Below are 12,988 nucleotides of genomic sequence, written 5' to 3'. Positions count from 1 at the left end.
AGTGATGACCATAAACTAATGAAAAGTAGGAAAACATTGCATTGGGCAAAAAATGAAGATCTTGACCGTGTGCTGATTGAGTGGATTCGACAACACAGAGGTGAACGTGTGCCACTGACTGGTTTGATGGTCATGAAGCAAGCTAGAATATACCATGAAGAACTGAACATTGAAGTTGAGTGTGAATATTCAGAAGGTTGGCTGCATAAATTTAAGAAGCGTCATGGTATAAAATATCTGAAAATCTGTGGTGAAAAAGCTTCTGCTGATCATGAAGCAGCTGAAAATTACATAGATGAGTTTGCAAAAATAATATCGGATGAAAACCTCGGTCCTGAACAAATTTACAATGCTGATGAAACAGCTCTGTTCTGGCGCTACGTTCCTAGAAAAACATTAGCAACGGCTGATGAGAGTGCACCAGCAGGTTTTAAGGATGCTAAGGACAGGTTGACTGTTCTTGGGTGTGCCAATGCTGCAGGCACACACAAGTTAAAGTTGGTAGTGATTGGAAAAAGCCAACATCCGAGATGTTTGAAAGGTGTATGCAATTTACCTGTGCATTATTATGCGAGCAGGAAAGCATGGGTAACCAGAGGAATATTTTCTCACTGGTTCAATAACCACTTCGTACCAGCGACACGAGCTCATTGCAGGCAAGTTGGACTGGAAGAAAACTGCAAAATGTTATTGTTCCTGGACAACTGCTCCGCACATCCCCCTCCTGAACTTCTTGTGAAAAGTTATGTTTTCGGCATTAACTTTCCCCCTAATGTGACATCTTTAATACAGCCTTGTGACCAAGGAATTTTACGCTCCATGAAGAGCAAGTATAAAGATGTTTTTTTGAACTCTATGCTTGATGCAATCGACAGAGGTGAAGGAATCCAAAGCTTCCTGAAAGAATTCAATGTTAAGGATGCCATTTATGCAGTTGCTAATGCTTGGAACGATGTTGACAAACCAACATTAACAAATGCTTGGCACAGACTTTGGCCTTCAACGATGTTTCATGAAGATGGACCTGCAGATGACGAGTTTGAAGGATTTCCTGTCAGTCAGGAGAAGATGATGATATCAAACCTCCTCACTTACGCCAAAGGTTTATCATCCGAAAGTGTAAATACGTTAGAGGAAGCTGACATCGAAGAAGTGCTGAACATTGACAATGATGCACCTGTTGTGAATTCGTTGAGTGATGGGGAAATTGCTGAAATGGTGTTAAATAAAGACAAGCATGAGGACAGTAGTGATGATGATGATGACATTGTGAACACAGGTGAAAAAATCCCCATAGACGATATGGTGACAATGTGTGATCAGTTAACTGCTGGCCTTGAAAAACGTGCATTTATCAGTGAGCAAGAGATTATGCAAGTTTACTCAATTAAAGAGAGACTGCTTAGACAGAAACCAATGTTAATGAGACAGATGACACTGGAAGAAGTCTTTAAAAAGGCCGTCTGTCGTAGTCATGCTTCATCACTTGAGAATCCTGTTCCATCTTCAGATGTCCAACTCCAACCTGATGACAATGATGACAACACTGATGTACCATCTTCTCCAAGATCCTCAAGCCAGATGTAATGTACCTTTATTGCATGTTTATGTACAGGTATTTAGCTTAGTTTGTACCTGTACATGTTTGAAGTTTTACTGAATGTTTTCCTTACAAATAAACTGTACTACAGTATTTATCCCTGTAACTACAGTATTTATAGTCGTTATTTATCCCACTCAGGTATTCATAAGGTCCGCCGACCCCCACCCTTTCGGATAAGGGATAGTGTATCCTTTATCCGCACTCCCGAAAACCGAATTACTCTGAAAACCGAAGTGTTTTCGCGCACCTTCCGAAATCCGAAATTTTCCTAAAACCGAAACACGGCTGGTCCCGAGGTTTTCGGATAAAGGATAGTCTACCTGTACTTCCATTGTGCAAGCCAAATCCACCTTATTATTTGACTTCAATTTGTCATTATGAAAAAGCAGAACTTAGTGTTAAAAGATACAAGAGCGAACTTTACAATGCATGTGGCAGCACATTATTGCATAGTAATCAAACATAACCCATTGTCCAACCCATCTCTTTCTTCATTTCTATTAGCTGTCAAAGCGACCATGTCCAACGCCTAATTTATGAAATTAATTCAGATTTTAAAAACATGAGTTTAAAACAGGCTGTCTGCAGTGTGTGTTAATCAAAGCAGATAGAGAACAAGGTCCACAGTCACTGGTTTGCTTATCAGTAACACTACATAATAGTTAGTTTGCTTGATAATCATAGCAAGAGAATCACCTGTAATGGTTTCGCTTCCCACTCCATTACCTCTGGAGCCCCCCCAAGGATCTATCCTTGGCCCCCTCCTATTTCTCATCTACATGCTGCCCCTCGACAATGTCATCCAAAAACACGTCAGGTTCCACGTGATGACAAACAGCTCTACTTCACCACCACCTCTCTTGACCCCTCCGCTGCCTCTGATTTGTCACGCTCCTTGTCCAACTTTCAGCATTTGATGAGCAGAAATGTCCTCCAATTAAATATTGGGAAGACCGAAGCCATTGGGGGCGATTTTCCTGGAGCCGTCAGGCGGGCTTTCAGGTGTTTGGGGGGGGGGGGGGGGGGGGGATCCCCGATTCCCCGCCCCATCCGATTTTCACCCAGGCGTTTCTGTCTGACCCGAATCAGTCCCGCCCGCAGCAGACGGGACTAGTCTTCAAACACCTTAATCACCAATAATTGGCATCTATAATGCCATTTTAAGGGGCCCTTGCTATTTTCAGCCTTTTCCCACGTTAAACACGCCTGGTGGGAACCACGCTGATGAAACCTAGCATGAACAATATCGGATTGCTGACTATCAGCTGCAGGTCAATCAGGAAAGAAGAGATTTAATCAGGCATCATTTGTAGGTTGCAGGACCTTGTTGTTTCAGGCTTGGGGCAACTTGTTCCAGGCTTAGGCACAGCTGTGGAAGGTTGGAGCCTCACACACTTCTCCAGTGTGAGCTCCTGGGAAGCCCCTCTCGCCACCCTCACTCAGCACTTCCTCAATGGGAGGCATCTACCAGAAGCATGGGAGGCCTTTTTTTCCCCTTCCCTTCTTGGCATTAGAGGATCTCCAGCAGCAGAGGCGGTAGCAGCAGATCCAGCAACAACAGCAGCACCAGCAACAGCAGGAGCGACAGGCTGCGGCTCACCCACCTAAGGCAGCACAGGCCAGAAGGGGCCAGCGCATGGAAGGCCGTCGGCGCAGGAGATACCCCCCAAACAGGGTCTACAGACACAGGGTCAGCTACCTCAACATGACTGAGCAGCAGTGCCAAAGGCGGCTCCGACTTTCGGGAGAGGTAGTGACTGACATCTGCGCAATGCTGCAGCAAGACCTGGAGCCCAGAGCACCAAGTCGACACTCCTTACCAGTGGCCATCAAAGTCACCACCGCACACACTTGCATCACGCAGGTAACCGATGCCCTCTTTGCCCTCGCGCATAATCACATCCATTTCACCAGGGATCGCGCAAGTGTGAGGGCGCGAGCGCTTGGATTAGCTCATCTGGCAGACTTTCCAAGGGTGCAGGGCGTCATTGACTGCACAAATGTGGCCCTTAGGGCACCCCATCGCAATCCAGGAGTTTTTGTCAACCGCAAGGGCTTCCACTCCCTTAACGTTCAGCTGGTGTGTGACCACAAGAAGGAGATTTTGCATGTTTGTGCCAAGTACCCTGGCAGCTGCCATGACTCCCTCATACTGCGCCAGTCTACTGTGCCTCGCTATTCAGGCCACCAGACGAACTTCAGGGATGGCTACTTGGAGACAAGGGCTATCCCCTGCGGATTTGGCTAATGACGCCATTGGGGAGACCAACCAACGAAGCTGAGGAGCGCTACAACTCCAGCCACAGTTCCACCAGATGCATTATCGAGCAAACCATCGGATTGCTGAAGATGCACTTCAGGTGCCTGGATAGATCAGGTGGAGCCCTAAAGTACTCAGCAGCCAGGGTCTCCAAAATCATCGTGGTTTGCTGTGTACTTCACAACATGGCACAGCGTCGTGGCTTGCAGATTCCTCAGGACCAAGTGGCTCCTCACAGACCCGCCTCGGATGAAGATGATGCTGAGGAGGAGGAGGAGGAGGGCGAAAACGACCATCCTGCAGAGGCCCATCAACCAGCGGCACCATTACGCAAGAACATTGCTGCCCGGGATGCAACAAACGCACTCATCCTGTCCAGAGTACATCAAACAATGTAGTCTCACTGCTTCTTACCTGAGCATGGACAATGGCCAAACCCTGCACATTCCTACCCATTTGACCAGCATCCTGACAACTGCAAGTAATCCTAAGGCCTCAATGTGAAATCCCCATTCACCAAATGACACAAGCCACAACTGCAGCACTTGCCATCAGATTTTTTATAAACAAGATGCTGATGACATAATAACTATATACAAAACTTTTCACCCAAGTGACTACCCTTGTGATTAGTGGTGCTTTATTTTTCTCTTACGCGTGCTCCTACGTAGTGGTACCCCTGTGGCTTCAGCAGATGTGGAGGACCCTTGCTCACTTTCCTGCTGCTCCTGTCTCGACACCTTTGGCGGGCGTTCTCTGGGGTGGCGAGCCTGTGAGGGCTCGCCAGCAGTCTGCTGCTCCTGCAGCTGTGCAGGGGTTGAGACGCCTATCTCACTTGGGTGTGGACTCCGGCGGGGCTCTGACCAAGGGCTCTGCAGTGGCATGGAAGTGTGAGCGCGTGGAGAGGAGCCCCCACTTCCTTGAGGTGTGCCAACAACCTCCCTCTCATGGGTCAGGTCCCCCTCAGCGCCTGCAAGTGGCTGGAGAGCACCTTGCTGCACATCAGGGGGGCCATGGGGACCCGTATCTGCACTGGCAGTCCTACTCAGAAGGACTTCCATGAAGGTCTGGTTTCTGTGTTCAATAGATGCCATCGCTCCTCAAGAGATGTCATTCTATTCTGAACACTCACCATGTTTTCCATACCCTGGCGACTAAGCTCCTCCATGGCTGTAGCCCTCCTCTCCTCGGCCGTAGCCCTCCTCTCCTTGACCGTAGCCAGCGTTACCACGGAGGTAGCCATCCTTTCCGTGGTGATGTGTTCATGCGCCAATGACGCCACTAAGGCTCTGCTCATGTTCGCTATGGACTCCTCCATTCGCTCCACACTCGCAGCGACCCTGAAGACAAAACCTGCCAGAGACTCCTGCATCTGTGCATGGAGATCCATCACCTCTTCTCTTGCGGATGGACCCAGAGGCAGAGGGTCGACATGCAGCCGAGCTGAGCTGGCAGAGTCCTGCGCCCTCCGACGAGGACTCTCCACTACAGTCCCTGTCTCCACCATCTGCTGATGCTCACTTGTGAGCTGTGAAACACCAGGTGACAACACTACTCTATGTCCCGAAGGTCCCACCGAGGTGCGAGTGTCTGCGCTGGTGCTGGTTGCGCTTACTTCTGCCGACGCTGCGCCCTCAGAGGTTGGAGCTTCCTCTGAGGAGTCTGGCTGCTCAGCCTCTTCCTCCTCCACAGTGTGGACGGGGGCTCTGGATGGTCCTGTGGGGGAGTGAAGGAAAGAGTTAGAGATGTGATACCAAGGTTACACGCACATTGGATTTTGCAGATGTTCATAAGTCCAAATGATGTAGCTTCAGAATCACAACAGCGACTCATGCTATGTCAATGAGAGAGATGGAAAACTATTCTGTCACCAGCTTGCGGGACTGCCAGTCTCTCCTTGCCCAACTTCCGCAGCCACATCAGCCCCGACAATTTCCAGCACTCCTTCCTCCCAGGGGGTCAGGTGGGCTATTGAGGGTGGGCCTCCTCCAGTCCTGGCTCGCTCTCTGTTGTTGTGAGCTCTCTTTTCCTGCAATGAGGGAGACAAGTGGAGTTTGAGTGAGAATAAAGGAGTGAGTGTAGAGATTGCATAGCATAGATACTTAGAGGGAGACAAAGATGGTGTGAGGCTGCAAGACCAAAGGCCCTCCCTGTGTGTTGTCAGTTGTGTTCAAAGCATCAGAGTGAGAGGGAGTGTGAGGGCTGCATGGTGGAATAGTTATGTGAATGTGAGCATAGAGGGGGAATGGGTAAGGGTGCATGGATGTGACTGTGAAGTGGGATGTGGAGGAAGAGAGTGCTAAAGCTGAGTGCTGGTGGGGAAAGGCAATGGGGAACAGATTGAGGGTGATGGGAACTTCATACTTACTTTTCCTGTACGGTGAAGGTCACTGACACTGCATCCAAGTTCTTCTGGTGACTCCCAGCGAGTTGACATCTGCAGACACCTGCATCCATGCAGCCTTGGTCTCAGTGGGAGGCCTCTTCCTCCCTGACCTAGGGAAGAGGACCTCCCTGTGGACCCTCACCCCATCCAATAATGCCTGCAGTGAAGCCTCGTCGAATTTGTTGCCAGCTCAGGGTCTGGCACTGGCCACAGCTGCTGCAGGCTCCTCTGCCATCCTGTATGGTTCGTTTGGAAGGCTGCAGAGGAAGCAATGCTTGCTGTGGACCTTAAAAGCACCACGAATGATGACATCATACTGTGCGACTTTCTGACTGGAAATAGTCAATTACCAAGGGTTCCCACACGCTGGAAATGAATTGGCCAATTGAGGGAAAATTGCATCAATCTGGCAGACCCATTTAGATTCGTGTGGGAACCCCGACGTTCGGGGAACCTGACAATTCCCCACACCTGCAGGAAAATCGCCCCCATTGTCTCCGTTCCCTGCTACAAACTCCATTCCCTAGCCACCAACTCCATCCCTCTCCCTGGCCACTGTCTGAGGCAGAACCAGACTGTTTGCAAACTTGACGTCCTATTTGACCGAGCTGAGCTTCCAACCACATATCCCCTCCATCACCAAGACCACCTACTTCCACCTCCGTAACATTGCCCGTCTCCACCCTTGCCTCTGCTCAACTGCTGCTGAAACCTTCATCCATGCCTTTGTTACCTCTAGGCTTGACTATTCCAATGCCCTCCTGGCCAGCCTTCCACCTTCCATAAACTTCAGTTCATCCAAAACTCTGCTACCCGTATCCTAACTCACATCAAGTTCTGTTGATACATCACTCCTGTGCTCACTGACACACATTGGTTCCTGGTCCAGCAACGCCTCCAATTTAAAATCCTTATTTAGAAATCGCTCCATGGCCTCGCCCCTGCCTATCTCTGTAACCTCCTCCAACCCTACAACTCTCGGAAATTTCTGCGCTCCTCCAATTCTGGGCTCTTGTGCATCCATGATTTTCATCGCTCTATCATTGGTGGCTTACTTCAATATCAGTCTGATCAACACAAATCTTGTAAGAATACAAAGCAGAATATTCTGATTAGTCTGATATAGAAAGATTAAGTGAGACTTCCAAGTATGTTTAACCATAAAGCAAAAACACTTAGCACATGCTTAGTTTTGTGTTTTATAGCAGAAAGTAGGAAATCTCAAGCGTTCTGCCTCAAGTTAGGTAATTTAATGTACTCAGGTGAATTTGTCATAAACTTCATTCTAGCTAAATTGTTAATATAAAGTTTGCTGGCCAGCTTGAAAATATACCTCCTTTTCCTTTGTCCAGTTTCAATACTGGCATCCTGCACCTTCTGTCATTTCAGTGGAAAGGCATCAAACAGAAAGCAGAACAACACTGACAACAATGGACATGACAAAAATCAGTAAAGCCACATGAATTTTGATTCAAGCTGCAGAATACTTATAGGCAGAGCTGCACTCTTATTCTATGTCTTCCATCTTCTAAAAAAAATGCATTTCGCCTATACACAAACATACCATATATTTATCCAAATCCAATTTAATTCAAATTTCACATATTCCTACAGATACTCCTGAAGGGTTCATGTGTCTTCAGTAGGTTCACAAAAGTCATTTTCTAAGAGTTCAAATCAGATATGGGTTTCCTTATCTAAACAAATCTGGAATGCACTACTGACCTGAGGATTCTTAAGTTTGGTAATAACTTTCCAGGCTTCATTAAGAATCTGCAGCCTGTCATTCTCAGGGGGATCAGCCAAAGCCAAGTTCAACCCCAGGGATTGGAAAAGAAGATGCTGCAATACAAATACATCAAAAGCAGTAAGATCACAGTAAATTGTCATAAATTGCTATTATGCTATAGTGCAATACAAAATGAATGACTAAGTGCACTAAAGAAAGAAGACATGCATTTATATAGCATCTTTCAAAAACTCAGTGTCAAAGCGCTTTACGGCCAATGTAGTACATTTTAAGTGTAGTCCCTGGTGTAATGTAGGAAACACGCACAGCAAGGTCCCACAAACAGTAGTAATGACCAGACAATCTGTTTTAGTGATGTTGGTTGAAGGATATATATAGTGCCATGGGATCATTTACATCCACACGAGGGGGCAGATGTGGTCTCGGCTGAACGTCTCGCCTCTAAGACGGCACCTCTGACAGTGCAGCACTCCCTCAGTACTGCACTAAAGTCCCAGTCTAGATTTGGTGCTCAAGTGTCTGGAATGGGATTTGAACCCACAACCTTCTGACTCAGAGGTGAGAGTGCAACCCAGTGAACCACAGCTAATACTTAAATTACAAAGGTCAAGACAGATACTTTCATTAATGCAAGCAACCTGCATTATGCTTTACACACATTTGATCTGTATTGTTCATCTGTATCTATAATTCTAATTCCTGCTTCTTCCCAGAACACACAAAACGAGGAAAGAAAAACATGCAAATTACCAAGTATCGCTCCTATAAATATGAGCAATTTTCACATAAGGCTTAATACTAATACCTTCTTTCACACTGCCAGCTAATGTCAATTACGCAACAATCCTATTAATTATTTGCTTTACCTTCACTAGAAAGTAAGGAAGGTGAAGATAATCATTTTTCAAACAAGCTGGCTAGTCATGTCTTTTTCAATGGTAGTAACCATCAAACTATCTAAAACTAGACCAGAGTCCTCTCAAAATGAGATTACTGCCCACAACTCACCAAGGATTAAGGTTACATACAACTGAAAACTTGCATTTATATAACACCTTATCACGTCTGAGAAGCATTTCAAATAATTTCACGCAAATTACTTTCGACGTGTAGCTTTGATCGTTATTTAGGGAACATGGCAACCAATGAGATTAATAACAATCTAATCTGCTTTCAGGATGTCGTCTGAGGGGTGCAAATTGGCCAAGACACTGGAAAAACTCCTTGCTCTGCTTCAAATAGTGTCACAGAACAGGCAGACAGGGTCTCGCTTTAATGTCTCAAAAGTAGGATAGCAAGCTCTGGAATGTGGGCATATAGCACAAAAGGTGTTATTACTTTTTGATGTTGCATATTGACCTACCTTAGGAAAACCAGACTCCTCACAGTCTTTTATCATACCAATGAAATCCATAGATCTTGTTGCAATGAATTCCGGTCTAAATGCTGACATTACCGAGTTCAACAGCAATGCACTAGTAGAAATTGTGGAATAAAGATCAAAACGTACAAGTAAGGGAAGTATACATGGTCTCTGATATATATTTTGTACATGAGACATGCACAGAGAAATTCTAGGTTACTTACTTGTTTCCAAGTTTCTTGCACCGGTCCATCATTTCTGTAAGTAAAGCCTGTAAATAGCCACAACATTTTCAGTCTCCAAGCAGCTTATTACTGCATAAGATATAGTACATGACTAGATAACATATTCCTGTTATGTTTAATCTTTCTAATTCAGCAGATTCATTATATCACCCCTAGTTGCCGCACAACTTTGTAAAACAACCTAATTATAAAGTGAAAAAATGAAGCATTCTAGATGCATTAACTTCTTTATTTAGCAAGTTTGCTCATTTTGCACTTCAACATCACACGGTATTAGAACACCAGACAATGTCATTGTCTGTTTAAGTACAATCTGTGCATACGGTGTACCTCTTGGAAATGTATATTTAAAGAGGGAGATAGAACAATTCCAGGGAACTACAGACCAGTTAGCTTAGCATCGGTGATAGAAAAGACAATGGAATCTTTACTCAAAGTTGTAGCAGAAAAGCATCTAGAAACAGAAAATATAATAAAGAGTAGTCAGCATGGATTTCAAAAGGGAAAGTCATGCTTGACCAACCTTATTGAATTATTTGAACAAGTAACAGAAAGAGTAGACAAAGGTAAATGTAGTAAATGTAATATCTTTGGATTTTCCAAAAGGCCGTCAGTAAGGTACTGCATAGTAGACTCATGACTACGGTCAGAGCATGTGGAGTCAGGGGACAAGTAGCAGAATGGATAGTAAGCTGGCTACAAAACAGAAAAGAGAGTTGAGGTTAAGGGTAGCTACGCAGACTGGTAAAAGGTGGGAAGTTGTGTTCCACAGGGATCAGTGCTGTTCACAATTTACATTAACGATTTAGACTCAGGAATCAGAAGTACAATTGCAAATTTTGTGGACACCAAATTTGGGGTATAGTTAATACGGAGGAAGATTGCAACAGAATATAAAGCAACATTAATAAACTTGCAGAATGGGCATGTAATTGGAAAATAAATTTCAATATAAAAAAGTGAATTTTTGTACTTAGAATAAGGAGGCCACATACTGCTTAGATAATAAGAGTATAAATGGGGTAGAGGAGCAAAGGGATCTAGGGGTACAGATACATAAATCACTAAAAGGAACGATGCAGGTTAGTAAGGCCATAAATAAAGCAAACCATGCACTGCAGTTCATTTCTAGAGAAATAGAATTGAAAAGCAGGGAATCTACGTTAAACTTGTATAGAACCTTGTTTAGAACACACTTATTTAAGATTATGAAAGGGTTTGATAGAGTAGACGTAGAGAAAATGTTTCCACTTGTGGAGGTGTGCAAAACTAGAGGTCATAAATACAAGATAGTCACTAATAAATACAATAGGGGATTCAGGAGAAACTTCTTTACCCAAAGAGTGGTAAGGATGTGGAACACGCTACCACAAGGAGTAGTTGAGGCAAACAGCATAGATGCATTTAAGGGGAAGTTAGATAAACATGAGGGAGAAAGGAATAGAAGGATATGCTGATAGACTTGGATGAAGAGGAGTGGGAGGAGGCGCGTGTGGAGCATAAACATCAGCATAGACCAGTTGGGCCTGTTTCTGTGCTGTAGACTCTATGTAAAGTATTATCTTTTACCAATATAAGAAAATGCCAAATAATAACCTGAAAATGCATTAAGCTGCACATCATCATCAATTTTATTGGGCTTGCACTTTTCTCCCATATACTGCTGTCACATTTATCGACCAATGACAAACTACAGGCTCTAACTTTGGAAGTATCCCATCATCGAAAACGGTCTATTAATTGTACTTAAGTGGTGTATAGCAATTGAGTGTTAATTGTATGCAGGTGATGGGAATTAATTGGGGACTGTCTTGCTCTCATATATGGGAGTAGATTGGGGAAGGGTTGCAAGCTTATCTGGCTTTTACACCGTCAACCAGTCAAATCAATATATTGAATGGAATATATGGTTAAGTTTTTATGAAAAGGTGTGGCAAAAAATGATTTAAAAAAAAGAAACTGATGCCCCTAGGCTGCTGTTGCACACTACCTGACTATCAGTTTTGGATTAGCATTGGCAAAAGTAGAAAGAGATGGTTACCCTCTGAATCATGGAAAAAGTGTACAAGAGGGGTCTAGATGGAGAAGGAGGCAGAAAATAACTGGGGGGTGGGGGAGAAAGAAGTGAGAAATTGTTACAATCACCAAGTTAAGGAACTCTAAAGTTCATTAAAACTGAATAGCACAACATCCAAATACCAGGAATAAGACTCTGTTCATTAAGATTTGTAGGACATGGAAAGGTGGAGTCCTGTTAGGGATTTCCAGAAATACACTCAAAGGAAAATGAAGAGAGCTTTGACCCATATTAAAAATGACTGAATTCTCTATTCACTGAAGAAAAATATGAGTTAGTAGTCTGGGTCAACTTTTATTCTGCCTATTCGTTTATATTAAGTTTTTGGTGGAAAGAATGCTGTCCCTAAATACCAATGTAATCATTAGAAATAAAAGAGAACAATAAACCAGCCAAAAAGCATACAATAGAGACATATTTTTGACTGTTTAGCATCAAGCTTTAGAGCTTAATTCTGACTAGTAAAAAACTAAGCTGTTCATTTATACAACTATGTACTAGAAGTACCTGTATAGAAGCTGCATGCTGTAAAAGTCATACCCGAGACAAAAATTCACCCACAGTACAGCATAAAATGGATCCCAGGTTACACAGTGTGACGTACAACTTGGTTTCATAGCATAACAGCAAAACATTCAATACACTCTTAAATGAAAATGTTTAGTATTTTTTTAATGGAAAGAAAATTAAAATGAACCTCAGGTGCTCTGTATGCAATACATTGAAGAATCCAGTCTATAGCAGGAGAATACAGCGTAAGGTATATTGGAATCTCTACCCGCTGCACAGCGAGCTGGTTCTGAACTGTTTCTCCATGAATCTGCATTAAATAAAACAATGGTTACCAATGAAATATAATTTGCTGACTTCGAGATTACAATTAACAAGACTATAAGTATACCTGGACTGTGTATTTAGTACGCCGAGATTTTCCTAACAGACAACTATGAACACCCAGAACCACAAAAATTATAATAAATACATTAAAGGTATGATCAGTGAGATCACAATAAGCAGCAGCACTTAAATAGAAGATGGCCCCTTACAAAGACAGAAGATGGGAGCAGAAGTGCCAAGGACAAAGAGCCCGCATGAAATGCTCCCCCTCATCCCAGTGAAACAAGATACCTGCACTACTTCCCCGTGACCAAGTGCCTGATGCCAATACCAGCAACCACTGCAACATGAACTCCAACACCACTCACAGAAGACCATGCTCTACAAATCCCAAAGGTGATGCAACTCAGAACAGTGATAAAACCACACAACCTTGTGGCATTGTTCGAACAGTGGTTGGGAGGTAG

At 44.1% G+C, this 12,988-nt stretch overlaps 1 protein-coding gene across 4 annotated transcripts in view; it reads right to left on the bottom strand.

Moving 5' to 3' along the window:
* Nucleotides 1-12,988, bottom strand: part of vps35l (VPS35 endosomal protein sorting factor like) — a 147,124-nt gene that overhangs the window by 77,860 nt on the left and 56,276 nt on the right. For 3 of the 4 annotated variants that reach the window (XM_086000833.1, XM_086000836.1, XM_086000835.1), the window contains exons 14-17: nt 12,382-12,504; nt 9,587-9,633; nt 9,363-9,474; nt 7,975-8,091 (exon numbers count right to left, since the gene is read on the bottom strand). In XM_086000833.1, coding sequence (XP_085856959.1) covers nt 7,975-8,091; nt 9,363-9,474; nt 9,587-9,633; nt 12,382-12,504 — 399 coding nt within the window. The remainder of the gene's footprint in view (nt 1-7,974; nt 8,092-9,362; nt 9,475-9,586; nt 9,634-12,381; nt 12,505-12,988) is intronic. The other variant, XM_086000834.1, reaches the window with a different exon arrangement.

Source organism: Somniosus microcephalus, chromosome 11 (genome assembly GCF_052327205.1).
Source record: "Somniosus microcephalus isolate GS21.2 chromosome 11, FLI_Smic_1.0, whole genome shotgun sequence".
In the NCBI taxonomy this organism is placed as follows: Eukaryota; Metazoa; Chordata; class Chondrichthyes; order Squaliformes; family Somniosidae; genus Somniosus; species Somniosus microcephalus.
This window is presented reverse-complemented; position numbering and strand designations above follow the sequence as displayed.